The 14,177-nt window shown below is 35.7% G+C and overlaps 1 protein-coding gene across 2 annotated transcripts; it reads right to left on the bottom strand.

Moving 5' to 3' along the window:
- Window positions 1–933: 933 nt before the first annotated feature.
- LOC132177072 (Phosphoribulokinase / Uridine kinase family) lies at window positions 934–13,397 on the bottom strand. 2 transcript variants are annotated; one of them, XM_059589285.2, is made up of 12 exons: window positions 13,305–13,397; window positions 11,152–11,508; window positions 9,712–9,826; window positions 8,348–8,543; window positions 8,156–8,269; window positions 7,612–7,785; window positions 5,695–5,889; window positions 5,071–5,193; window positions 4,847–4,968; window positions 3,177–3,300; window positions 2,773–3,045; window positions 934–1,483 (listed from the first exon to the last, which is right to left on the bottom strand). In XM_059589285.2, exons 2-12 carry the CDS (start codon window positions 11,486–11,488, stop codon window positions 1,256–1,258), a joined length of 2,001 nt encoding a protein of 666 aa, XP_059445268.2. In that variant the 5' UTR covers window positions 11,489–11,508; window positions 13,305–13,397; the 3' UTR covers window positions 934–1,255. The 2 variants fall into 2 exon arrangements, with proteins under 2 accessions (XP_059445268.2, XP_059445269.2); XM_059589286.2 differs by having other exon boundaries at window positions 13,270–13,352.
- Between the last annotated feature and the right edge of the window lie 780 nt (window positions 13,398–14,177).

Below are 14,177 nucleotides of genomic sequence, written 5' to 3' on the forward strand. Positions count from 1 at the left end.
CAGAGAGTTTAGTTGACCTTCAAAGATATAAGGAATCATGGGTTAATAAGGGCCCGATAGCCTAACAACTCGACGACCCTCAACCCAGCCAGCTACCCGAATTCGAGCGCAAATTCGCCAAGCAGCCAATTCTCCCTCCACCACTCAGTTAACCAACTGTCCGCAACGTGATACCTCTCTTAACAAACTAAGGGAGGGAATCTCCACGTCAAGTTACAAATTCTTGGTGGTAGTCCCTTGAACCCTAAGGAAAGGTTGACCTATATAAAAAGCCTAGATGAACTTCATAGGTATGCAATAAACTCTACCAAAATATCATTTCACCGTTCTCTTGCTAACTTTGACTAACTTGGGCGTCCAAGTGGGTTCACTGGACCAATAAACCCTTCTAACTCTTTCTTTCTGTAGAACTCCTCGCTGGAAAGTGGTCTTCGCTGCAAATTCGCCAAGCAGCCAATTCTCCCTCCACCAACTCAGTTAACCAATTGTCCGCAACGTGATGCCTCTCTTAACAAACTAAGGGAGGGAATCTCCACGTCAAGTTACAAGTTCTTGGTGGTAGTCCCTTGAACCCTAAGGAGAGGTCGACCTATATAAAAAGCCTAGATGAACTTCACAGGAAAATAATAAACTCTACCAAAATATCATTTTACCGTTCTCTTGCTAACTTTGACTAACTTGGGCGTCCAAGTGGGTTTACTGGACCAATAAACCCTTCTAACTCTTTCTTTCTGCAGAACTCCTCGCTGGAAGGTGGTCTTGAGGACCCTTTATATCCTTGCACTAACAACCATTAATCCTATTTTGTTTGCTCTTCTTCCGTGGAAAACCCATTCAAATTATGCAACAGTTTCAAACCAAGCCACAGGCCTACTACCAGATTGAAACTGCAGCAACTGTGAATAGTAAACTAAAGTCTGAGGAAATTCGTAATTCACATGTAAATTCAGTATTTAATTAACTTGTAGATTATAAAGTTTGAAAATGTCATAACAAGCAAATAAACAATTATTGACATGACCATAGAGGCCCCCAAAGTCACAAAATTGACCGCTGCACCCTTCTTTGAAAAACCCTCAAAGAGAACCTCGAAAGCTCCTCCTATATGCCTAAGCACTATCAGTCATTGGTAAATCAACTGGCATTCCCGAGCAGAAGGGTAAATATTACAAGACGGGGGAGGGGAAACACAGGAAAGTTGAAATAAAATTTGAAACAATCTCCTAATTCTGTATAACCCTACTGGGTGGAGGAATCAACTTCGAGTTAAGAACCCCTTAATCAAGAAGATTCCTAAACCACCAATTGCTAATGAAAACATTATGGGGACGGCAATGGGTTCAACCTTGGCCATAATAATGCTTTTCCTGTTACTTCTTACTTGGCGAGACCTCTCTCCCGAACTCGAACTCTCACGGAGAAGATTGCTAAGGCTGTCCAACTGATGCATGATTTGACGTTGTCCCCGAGTAATACCTGATATCTGATTTCAAAGTAGGAACCAATAAGAAAATGAAAAACCAGCCAGCAAGCAATCATGTCTCAAACATGACTTTTGCTGACTAAATACCACTATAAACCTCTTGATCAAATTGTACTTGAAAACAGAAATCAATGTGATTATCATGCATTATTAAAACGACAATCTCCTAATGGGATACTTCTAGTGTCTTCTGATCAAGAAATTATCAGAAAATGAAAGGATAACACCTCCCACCACAAGCTGTTCTTTCAGTTTATTGAGAATGTAACTAGGCAAATAGTCGGAATTGCTCTATGCAAACTCAATTTTTGTAGGTTTTGATCTATATTTATTTTTATTTGCGGAGATCTTCTAATAAGTATTCTCCTACATGTCAACAATACCCTCCAAAGTAGTCTCCTATTTATCGCAACATATCAGCTGCTACCCAGTCATATGACGGGTACATGAATCACTTACAAGGACAGAAACTTGGACCAATGCTAGAAGGTAAAGCCCTATTGCCATGGCTTTAGACGCCTGGGTTCCAGACCTGTGTCCATGCAAACTGACTAGTATCCAGTCATTGTCCAGATTTTAAAAAGAAAAAAACTAACTAATCGTATTAGAGTCAAGTAAGAAGACTACAATATCATCATGAGAACAGATTGATAAAATGCCTGAATCAAGCAGAAATTTTTTTACCCTTCAAAACTGCAAGTTTTTTCAGTTAGCCCTATCGTCATGCTTTAGAGTATGGGTTCAAATACAGACTGATAAATCGTCTTTATCTCTTCTTCACTGCCTCCATAAATTTCTGAACAGTGGTACTATTTTAGTCACTTTCCTTTCTGGTTGGTTCATTGCATCTTTATGGCAGTTCATTCCTAAGCTGCATGTTATCATCCAACCACGTGCCGTTAATCCACCTCTTTGTTTTTATTTCTTTCATTCTTTTTTTTCTTTGGCAGCGGACTGAGGGTTGCAAATTAAGGAACATCTACAAATCTAACTGAATTATTAGGGTACACAAAGAAATTGTTGATAACTTTTTTTTTTTTTTGAAAAGTAATTTTTTGTCTTAAAGGGGAGGGGGAGGGAGGTCGTACTAGTGTCCTCAAGGGGAGGTTTCTAGTTATATACAATATACTACGAACAGTATAAACTGGCAAGGTGTTTAACCATCATAGCAAGCAGCCTTAACATATCAAATGCAACTATTAGCATTGTAACTTGTCTCTTATAATTATTTACCGAAAGAGCTAGAGAATAACAAACTTTAGAAGAGTATAAAGAGTCTAAATTAATACCTCTTCCATCAAAGGAGACTCCTTAGCCAGCTGGGAGGAAGATGACGAATTAGGCATCATGGATCCAATCAACGAACCATTGCCTAAACTAGAGATGAACTGCGAAGTGGGAGCAGAGCCATTGCTGGGGTCAGCTTGAATAGACATATTTTGTTGGCTAGGAGAAATTTTCTTGATGGTTAACTTGAAATTGAGCTCTTCAATATGATTTGTAAATTCATCCATTCTATCATTCAATGAAGAAATTTGTTCCGAAAGCCGAGTAATGACTCCCTACAAAAATAAATAAATAAATAAAGCAAGAAATAAAAACAGATTGACAAATGAAAATTTCAATTGCTAGTATCGTAGCAAAAGCACAATATCAGAACCATTAAGAATAACTTAAAACATCGTGAGTCTACCTCGCTCGCCAGTGCTGCAGAGGACTCCAAGTTTCGGTCATCATACCTTCTACTGTTGGCAGTATATCCAGTAAGTCTGGCCAGATTCTTGTCCCTCTGGTTTGAATATGAAAGTGACACACCTCTGTTCAAAATCACATCGTCACTCAAAGGCAGCGAACTTTTAAAAAGAAAGATAAAACAAACAGAAAAATACCATATTTGGGAAGTTCATTATAAAAGGTGCGCACAGTCAACACAGTCACACATACTTCTTGTTTTGAGGTTTTGGACCAGTACATTTTTATATAAATTTCTTAAATAATACTTTCTTCCCTTTAACATTGTCCAAAATTTTCTAAAGTATGAGTCAATGACACAATTAGATATTTAGAACTTAAAAAATCTTTATTGTAATGACCCAGGGAAAAGCACTAGCCACATCTGCGCTATCACTTCAAAAAGACTAGTCAATTTGAAAATTCCCTAGAATTAATTAAAAAGCCCAGTTTCACCTAGTAACTAGGCAATGTGAGACTTAGCACTACATGACTATCTTTATAAATCACCCACTCTATGTGGGCTTCTTCTCATCTTCCCAATATGGGACTAAAGTGTTACAAACTCTCTCTCTTAAATTCCTAACGTCCTCGTCAGGGTCACGTCATGCAGTACTCCAGTATCACATAATCTGGCGTTACTAGATGGCTCTGATACCACTTGTAACAACCCAGGAAAAAGCGCTAGCCATATCTGCGCTATCACCCCAAAAAGACTAGTCAATTTGAAGCTTTCCTAGAATTCATTATAAAGCACACTTTCACCTAGTAACTAGGTAATGTGGAACTTAACACTCATGACTATCTTTATAAACTACCCACTCTGGGCTTCTTCTCATCTTCCCAATATGGGACTGGGGTGTTACATTTATAATAAACACAAAAATCCATGGGGTACACTAATTTTGCACAGCACTGATAGAAAGCATCTCTTTTGTCCCTCCTGACCGAACCGCCAAAAAATCACAATAGAAAAAGTTGTTCTTACCAGGAGAGTAGCGTCCAAGACATCTTTATCTGAGGAGGCTTTGTCGTCCGGCTCCTCATAAATGATGTTAGGACTAAGTGATTTTTACTTTAGTTTCTCAATTCAATAATGATACAAGATAACAGAAAAGCAAATAATTTCTCACATGGAAAACCTAGCAACGGATTGGCAGGAGCAGTCTATTTTTAAAACATACAAGATAAATCACACAAACCTCAATGGAAAATAATCTGCATTGCCAGAAAAAATCCAGAAACCACTTTGAATTCCTAACAGGCTGGTTAACTTTCAAGGCCATATTCCTAACTGAATACCGACCAAGGTAAAGAGGACAAAAAGGGACCACACACATGATTTTATAGAGAGTGACAGCATGAAAATTCCATGTAAAGACATTGGCATCCTCTTTGTCGATTCTCAAACCCAGAGAATCAGGGCTTCTAACATGCTATAATTTGGCGTGAAGTTCAAGTTACCAGCTCAAATAACATGAAGCAATCAAACATGTACAGATATATACAATTTGCAAATCCATGGATCTCACATATCGACCTACCTCCATACCCTTGTCAGGATACAATGTCAGCATATGTATATTGAATTCACAACAATAATAACAATATAGAAGGCTCAGAAAAATGCACCTCTTAAGATGCTTATTTCTCATGGCGATTCTATCTGCAGAGGCTCTAGAAAGTGCGTCTTTGGGACTTGAAACCAGATCCTCATCTAGGCTGAGCTTCGTCTTTAAATCTTCTGGCAGGGCCTGTGGCAAGATTAGATCACAACTTTACTTATAAAAAAAAAAAAAAAAAAACGATCACAACTACTAATGCATGGAAATGCATAATAAGTTGAGTTTTCATACCATGACCTCATTTACAAGCTTTTCCAATTGAATTTGTTCAATATATGTACGAGGAACATATGAACCTTCCAATCTCAGCTGCTCAGCAACAAATTTTACATCTAACCGGTCCTTTCCTTGCACCTTTTCATCAAAAAGGAAGAAATTTAGGTTGGTATAGTTCACATACTGGGTTACAATAAGAGATCAAAAAGATTAAAGATGAACACAGTCGCATTTAAACACCAAACATCATGTCTCTTAGATGTATATCTTAGCCTCAACCACTTGTTCTGCAGTCATATGATGGAAAAAGGTAGGAAATAAATGAAGAGAAGTGAAAGTTTTGCCAATAGGAACCACTCAATGAGCCAGGTCAGGCAAGGCCCAGACTAAACTTTTCCTCTTAAGGTCACGCCAGCACCAACCACACAAGGCACTCAGGCGAGGGCAGGCCTTGGCCTGAACTATGAATGTTCTTGGCGCAGGCCTGGACCAAACACCTCTAGCCAGGCCATGGACAAGCCTATATAAGAGAAATGAAGAGTATGCCTAAGCATAGGTTTTCTAGAACCAAAGTTTACAACATATGTAGAATCCTATCTGAGTATTCATAGATGAAGGTGCAGAAATACATAGCCATACCTGAACATACTGACGTTTTAGTTGCTCTAGCCAATCGATTTTTACAATGACCTTCCCATCAGAGAATACATGGCTGGTTCTTTTAAGGATAGCTGCTATCGTGTATCCCAAGGCCATTAGTCCACCAAGTAGACGCACGCTAACCTCAAAAGTTATTCTTGGTGATATGAGAAATGGATTATCTGTCATCAATTCCTGCAAAACAGACGTATAACCCATCAAGTCAGGTAATACCATATAGCTTCGCCTTCAATGTGTCAAATTGATTCTTAGCTAGAATGGAGAGCCACAGAAAGGTAAGAAGTCAACCATATAGGAAATTTATTCTGTTATATATGGACTTACAAGATTAAATAAAGTGAAAAAAATCATTGGCAACAATGGTCTTTGTTGAAAAATTATCATCAAAGGAACAAGTACAAAATTCAATATAATGCAACTCCTATGGTCTACAACTCTTAATATAATTTGGTCCTCCAACTTCGATTAGTGTGGCTATTTGGTCCTTATTCTTCTAATTACAGTGAAATTGCCCTCCAATTTTTGACATTGTTCTTCAATTTTACCCTTTTGTCCAAATCTGTTTAAATTAAGTTAAAGTTAGTCACTTGCAAGTAGCATGATTCAAATTGCACAAGTGGCTTGCTTCATTGGACATATTATACCACATCACCTACCTTACAAATATCTTGGATTTTTATTTTTTTAATCAAATAACAAACAAAAAATAGAAATCCTCCTGTGGAGCTTCCTGGTGTTTCCTGCCATCTAGACCTTACAAACTTAATAGACCCAAAAACTCAAGAATCAATGGTGATACATCTAGCAAGAGGGAATGGTGTACAGCATGGCTATGTAGGTAAGTTCGAGAAAAAAAACCTTTGTTTGACCTGTCCTAATCTTGATTCCAACCTCCTCCAAGGACAAAAAGTCTCAATACCCAAACTTCCTCCTAACGCCACAAGCAATGCTACTACAGTACACAAATTGGGTGTGAAACCTTCCCTTTGCATCTACCCAGACAATAAAATTGCCTCCTTGCTCAAATAACACCTTACATACCCAAGTATCAAGGAATTCCATGAAACTATATCTTACACCCATCTTATGTCATGTCAAGGTACTGCAAAAGAAAAAAACAATTTATTTGACAAGAATTCAAGAAACAAAAGTCTAATCTGTCAACAAACCCATGGCACCTCCTGACCTTATAAGAATAACGTGAAGATCAGGTCATACTCATTAGGTGCATGCCTAAATAACCAATATAAAAAAATCTATTAGTACAGCACCCCCCCCCCCCCCCCCCCCAAAAAAAAAAAAAAACAATTTTGTCCTATTAAACAACTCAAATCTTATTTTCTCGGTTTTTCTTTATCAAAAAAAAAAATCTTATTTTCTCGGTTTATGTAGATTGCTATTTATTACAGACAGTTTTTGGGCTTTCTTAGACTTGCTTGATAAATTTCTTTTAACTAAAGCCAACATCACTACATTGATTTGAAAATTCATTGGATCAACCGAAAACATGCTTAGCATGATATCAATGTCTCTACAAGACTACAATCACACAAAATCCCTTAATCTGAACTATTTGGGACCCACAAGATGCATCACTTTTATCATGCAGCTATATCTGATCATGCCCTACTAAGGCCTCACCACTAGACTTACTAACAAGCAACTATCAAAAGTGAGATACATAAAATTCTTTTTCTATGAAGCTATTTCTCGGACCATACCTTCACTAAACAATCATGTCCGTAAACAGAAAATACAGGGACATACAGAAAGTCTATTACTTCTCAAAATATGTTGATCACTAAAAATTTCAGAATGCACATTTATCCTTTTTTTTTCCTGCAAGTAAGAATGCAATTATAAAAACAAGAAAACTCAAACTTTAGAGAGGCGAACCTCAAACATGAGACTGTATTTTCCATCTTTATTCCGCATCCTTAAATATGATTGGCAAGATTCTGGATCTTCACCAGGTGGCAGAAGGTATATATCATAAGTCTGCTCCATTGAATCTGTATGATTTTCAGTGAAAACAGCCTTGACTTGGTCCACCGTCACCTTCCTTGCTGACTACAATTAGAGGCAGCACTCAGTTATCAACGTAGACAAGTTGTAGTACTACATCCATCCTACATTATTTGTCCACAAGTCCATTTTGAGATATTCCAAAATATTATCCACCATAAAAAGTTAATAGACTCAATTTTAATAATTTTCCTCACCCTTACTTTATATGAGTTCAAATTAAGGAGGTTAATTTCGAAAATAGATGACTTTTTTATTTAAAAAACAATGCATTAATGTCATCTCCTTAAAAAATTAGAGTTTCTAAGGTGGACAAACAATATGGGATGGAGAGTAACTTAGGGACTTTCGGCAAGAATAGCAACAAGTATACACATAAATATAAGAAGTAAAATATCATAACATAGAGAGTGACCTTTAATATATAAGTAGGAGTCTGAAATCCAGTAAATGGATTGAACTTGTTGGTGATTTTTATATGTGCTGTTTGGAGATCTGGCTCAATAAAGGCCTTGTACATTGGATATACCTGTGTAGAAGGGTCTAGTTGAGAACTTTTAACAAAGCAATTTCTATTTGGATATAACGATTAAAAGGAAAAACAAACCGTTTCCGATATTTGCTGGATTATTTCTTCTGGTTCTTGTCCAGCACGTTGTATATCTCGTAAAACCCGTTTGACAAGGTCAAAGTGAACTCCACCTGTTACAGACACACGAAGGTCCAGTAGAGGTCTCAACCTTTCACTCAAAGCATAGATGCCCTCAATGATGACAATACGGGAGCTTGGCACTTTGAGGGTCCTGTCACCAGTACATGCATTTAAATACATACCAGGTGGATATGAAAGAGGTGTAGATAATTTAACTAGGAATTAATAAACAAATAAACAATAAAAATAAAAACTGCCAGATTATTCAAGAAATAAACCGTGCATTAGCAGAACCATAAAACATCAAAAAAGGAAGTCCGATATCATAACGGAGTACATCTGTACAGGGAAAAATATGGCTTCAGATTTCAAGATATAGATAGGACATAGTACCCAAAATATTTCTTTTCCTTTTTGTTCTTGGATGGGCCGGAGGCTCTGAATATAAATATAGATCTCTCCAATTATGGAAGATCTTGCACAAACGACTTGGTCCCTTAAAATGAATGAGAAAAAACTAACCCTCATAACAATATATAAGTACATGAAAGATCACCTGTAACGACTCAAAGAAAAGAACAAGCTACTTCTACACTATTACCCCAAAAGAACTAATCAATTTGAAATTTCCCTAAAATTACTTATAACAGCCAGTTTCACCCAGTAAGTACCAATTTGGGACTTAGCACCCATTAGTGTCTTTTATAAACTACCTAGTCTATGTGGGCTACTCATCTTCTTAAAATAGGACCAAGGTGTTACAAACTCCATTCCTTAAACCCCTGACACCCTCGTCAGGGCCTTACAACCTAAATATGATACCATTTGTAACGACTTAAGGAAAAGCACTAGCCACATTTGCTGTATCACTCCAAAATGATTAGTCAATTTGGAGTTTCCCAAGATTCACTTGTAAAGTCTAGTTTCATCTAGTAAGTAAGTAAAGTGAGACTTAGCACCCATAAACCACTCTATGTGAGCTACTCATCTTCTTAATATGGGACTGGGGTGTTGCATCATAATATCCACTACTGTTTGTGTCCAATAGCAGAGAAACTCAGTACATCATTGTACTGATCATTCACAATGAAAAAATAAAAAGCTTCTATTGTTTGTTAGGACTAATTGGGACATTTAGAACTCACATCTAAGATCTCCATATATTATTCCTTGAACTACCGTATCCTTATTCGTTTACTTATCAAAAAAATTATTCCTAGAACTACCGTGAAATAATATAATTTCAAACAGCTTAATCAAATAATAATGCACCCCTCGGCTATGAAAAACTATTAGACTATTAGATGGAGAGCAAGTACCTGTATCCTGTGCGGGAACTAGACTTGAAATCATAAATTGGAACCTGGACCTCCTTCCCTGCTTTTAAATCATGGATATTCTGAAGCAAGGTGTGAAAGTCTGTCAAGCGTGGATCTGTTTCAGAAAGATAATAGAACCACCAGAATTACACTTGTGTCTTATTTCCAAACTTGAAACTGTTAGCTTGGTTTGATTAAAGGCTCACAATTATAAATAAATTCGAAAACAAGGTATTTGACAGAAACTGATTAGATTGTCATGCCAGCTTTACAATGATATCCAGACATGCTCGCTTCTTCCCAACATGCAAAAGTTAGTTAACTTTACAAATAATTTCCATGAAACCAGACGGAACTTGGAAACAAACAAAAGATTTATACACTGAGTGCAAGTTATTGATATTTTCATTCATTAAAAGACAAAAGAGCAAGGCCGTAATGAGCTATTGAATCAGCGATGACACCAAGGGCCAAGACATCCATGGTAACGCACACCTAAGAACACTAACCATGACTGTGTCATTAAATCAGACTCCACAGATGGACTGAAGACATTCCAAGCTCACAATGACTTTTTTGCCCAATCATACACATTTTTTTAAAAAAAAAGATTTGGAAAAAGAGAGGGAAAGAAGTTTTGGCTCCACTCTTGTACTAGAGCATAAAGTATCCAATCATATTAAAAAGAACATTAAGAAAGAAATACTATTCAACAGGTCTTGCAAATTGCACGCGTCTCCTAAAGTTTCAAATCTCAAATATAAAAATCATTTGAGAGAGACAAAAAAAAAAAAAAAAAAAACCAGGAACAAAAGCTCTCCAGCCCGAATTGTTACTATAAGTTTCTATGAACAAACTAGTGTATTTCCCTATGGGTCACAAAGCCCTATACTCAATAGCATTACAAATCAGCACATTCACTAAATCAACACAGAAAATTGTAGCAATGAGATAACTGACAAAATCGTGACCTAAAAGTAATATGAGTCAAAACACCTATGTCAATGCTTCTGTGCAACTCTGAACTTAGACTTAATTCACTCAATTGATTGGTTTCCTCCCAACTTTCAATGTTAATATGCATATGTCTAGCAAGGCCCGAGTAAGTGGGAAGTATGCATATGCCCTCACCATGTATAAAGGAAAGCGTTTTCTTACACAGATTTCTTTTTCTTTTCTTTTTTTCCTTTTTTTTTTTAATCTTTTTTTTTAATTTTTTTTTATAAGTAATAATCAGTTTTATTGAAAGCGTAAAAACGCCCCAAAGTACACCGGTACACAGATTTCAACAAGATGATATAAAACTTTTGCAGATCTTATCTCCTAAGAAACATTAATGCAAGAAAATCTCTGATATTATTACTACTTCTGGAGAATAGAATACCCATAGATATGCTAAAGCTTCATAAGAGAAGAAAAATGAGTAAGAAGATGATTTACCATCAAAGTTGCCATCAACAACTCGACTAGCATCATTGTAATTGTCCATTGAAATAACAGCAACACTTGGCATAAAACTGAGTATCTTTTCTGTAAACACCGTCTTTCCAGCCCCAGAAGGACCTGCCACGCCTACCAATATTATTCCCTCATTCTTTTGGGCTAACAATTGGAATGCACGGATTACTATAAAGAAACCCTTCTCAAATGACAAAGGGTCTTGAATTGAAGTAATCTCATATCGATCGCAGTCCTTTCTCTTAACCAATCGCACTTGATCTTTTAACAGAACCGGCCGTCTCTGATGTGAATCGGTGATAGAAGTATCTTGAACCATTGCAGATATGCTGGGTCCCTCTGATTATGAGAAACAGATAAAGCACCAAGATAAACAAATTTAAAAACATATAATGTGATAACTACAGAATTTAAGACGCTTTGTAAGGCAAAAAGATAACAATCTGCATTTGAATAACAGCAGACGTATGTCATAAAAGAAGCAATATCTGCAATAATTCACGACTATGAAATTAAAATGTTTAATTAGACAAATGTTTCCAACATCCAATTAAGAAAATAAAATTTTCTGGACTTTCTTTTAGACTCGTATAGTATTTCTCTTTAGTAGTTAGTCATAGCTATTATAATTACACAGAATTGAGATGATTCATCAAAATCCTAGATAAACTCCTCTGTAGTGTAAGGAAAAACAGAAGTCCATTTAATGTCATAAAAGACAACACTACCTCATCTAGTACCTTATCATTAATATAGAAGAATGACTTAGTTTTCAAGAGAGATCAAAACAATCCTAATATAGAATGACTTAATTTACAAGACAGATCATTAAAATCCTTGATAAACTCCTCAACAGTGTAAGGGCAAACAGAAGTCTATTTTAATGTCATGAAAGACAACACTACTTCATCTAGTACCCTATCACTAAGATAGAAGAATGAGTTAATTTTCAAGATAGATCAAAACGCTCCTACAGTTAATTCATGAAAACATTCAAGCCATGGAAATGCAATTAAGGTCCATCTTTCTCGAGTGGTTCTAGCTTTGGTTGAGTAAATTCAGAACGATTTTCTTGCTTTTTTCTTTTTGGGTTGTTGGGTTGCTTGTGGGCATTGGGTTTTCCTTTGTTTTTCTTGCTTTTTTCTTTTGTTTGGTGTCCTTGTGTATATTCCCAGTGTACTTAGGGGCGCCTTACGCTTTTTATATATGCACTTGGTTACCTATCAAAACAGAGCTTTAGGAGCTTTAAGCTTTATACATCAAGTCAATTTGTTTGCTGTTTCATGCTGTTATCTTTCACTTATATCATATAACAGAGCACAATTACTGGTGAGTCTCCATGCAGAACTTTAAGAATGGAGCTAATTATACATGTAAAAATCAAAGTATTAAAATAACAGTATTTGAGAAATTAAGGCATTGCTACACAATTCAAAGTTTTCGTATTGTAAAATAATCATGGAAATCAATATTGACTTGATGTATTTGGATTGCTGATCATCATAAGAATCAATAATGTCATCAACATCGAATAATCATATCTTAGAAATCAATGCATAACACAAGGTCACAAAACCAACACATTCTGGTATAATTCCAAGTATTACATCCAAGAAGTTGGCATAGAAGCAGTAACCTCCAATTAACAAAACAATACCATACGTGTATAACAACTTTGACAGGACGTGCTTTTGAGAATTACATCAAACACAACTACAAAGTACCAAATTATGGTTTAAAGATCCAAACAAACACATGTTGCACTCATTTTAAAACAACAATAAATAAAAAAAATTGATCCAAACAACATCCTCCATTATAAAAATAAAAAATAAAAACATAAAATAAGGATCACCCAGAAAAGAATATCACAAACATAACATACCCAGAAAAGAAAACCAACAAAAATCATATATACACAAACAAAAAGCACAAAACAAGGTTAACTCTCTTCTAACAATCTGTTCGGATCCAACTTTATGTGCCCCCACGCAACCGACTTAAACAAAACGCGAAATAAAATGAGAAGAACAACAATTACGCATAAAACATAAATGCCAAACAAACAAAACCCAGAAAAAACAAGGATCAAAAACAAACCAATGTGCAATGTTGGTGATGATGGAAACACTAACCGAGTTGTTTCTTTCACTGGCAACAAGTCACGGTGAGTCCACCAAGAATTAAACCCAATAAGACAGGCCAGCCCAGTTCCTCCTATATATTGCTTTTTCTTCTGGTTTTCTTTCCCGGTATAGAAAGGATTAAAGGAATGTGATATTCCTGGACTTTTTTTGGCTAGTGGGAATTCTAGAGAATCTGCTTACACTCCTGAGAGAAAGAGAGAGAGAGAGGAACACTTAAAGCGGTAGTTTTTCTTTGTTCTTTTTTCTTTTTTCCTTTGTTTTTGTTTTTCTTTCTTTATAGTCACGACTCGTATACCAAGGACTTGGGCAACCCAACCCCAATGATACTGCTGTCTGCAAGTAGCCTACGAGATGTCTCTTCCAACCCTAACAATAATTTCTCTGCATATTTTTTGTATTTAATTTTTTTAATTTACGTTTTATTTTTTATTTTTTGGAGATTTCAATTGAATCTCATATTCTTTTCTGCTTCTGCCTTTTCTTTAATTCTATAGGATAATAAAACCCAACCAAATTAAAAAAAAAAAAAAAAAAAAAAATTACATGCAATATGTGATCGTTAGCCAAATATAATTAAAAAAAAAAATTAAAAATTATATTTTTCTCTCACAACTGTTTAACAATGCTAATACGACAGTTCAATTTATGTTACGATTATCATTAATAAAGCCAAATACAAATTATAATGTGTCACCGGCTCACAAAATTTATTATTTAAAAAATGTGTAATTAATTTATGAAATTTAAAATATATATATATAACATTTTTTTGGCATTATTATTAGTTTTTATTTATTTATTATTAGTTTTTCCTTTTTCTTTGGAAAATTTGGGTGCTGCTTTTCAATCATAAATTGCATG

The sequence above is a fragment of the Corylus avellana genome, chromosome 4, assembly GCF_965113065.1.
Source record: "Corylus avellana chromosome 4, dhCorAvel1.hap1.2, whole genome shotgun sequence".
Classification (NCBI taxonomy): Eukaryota; Viridiplantae; Streptophyta; class Magnoliopsida; order Fagales; family Betulaceae; genus Corylus; species Corylus avellana.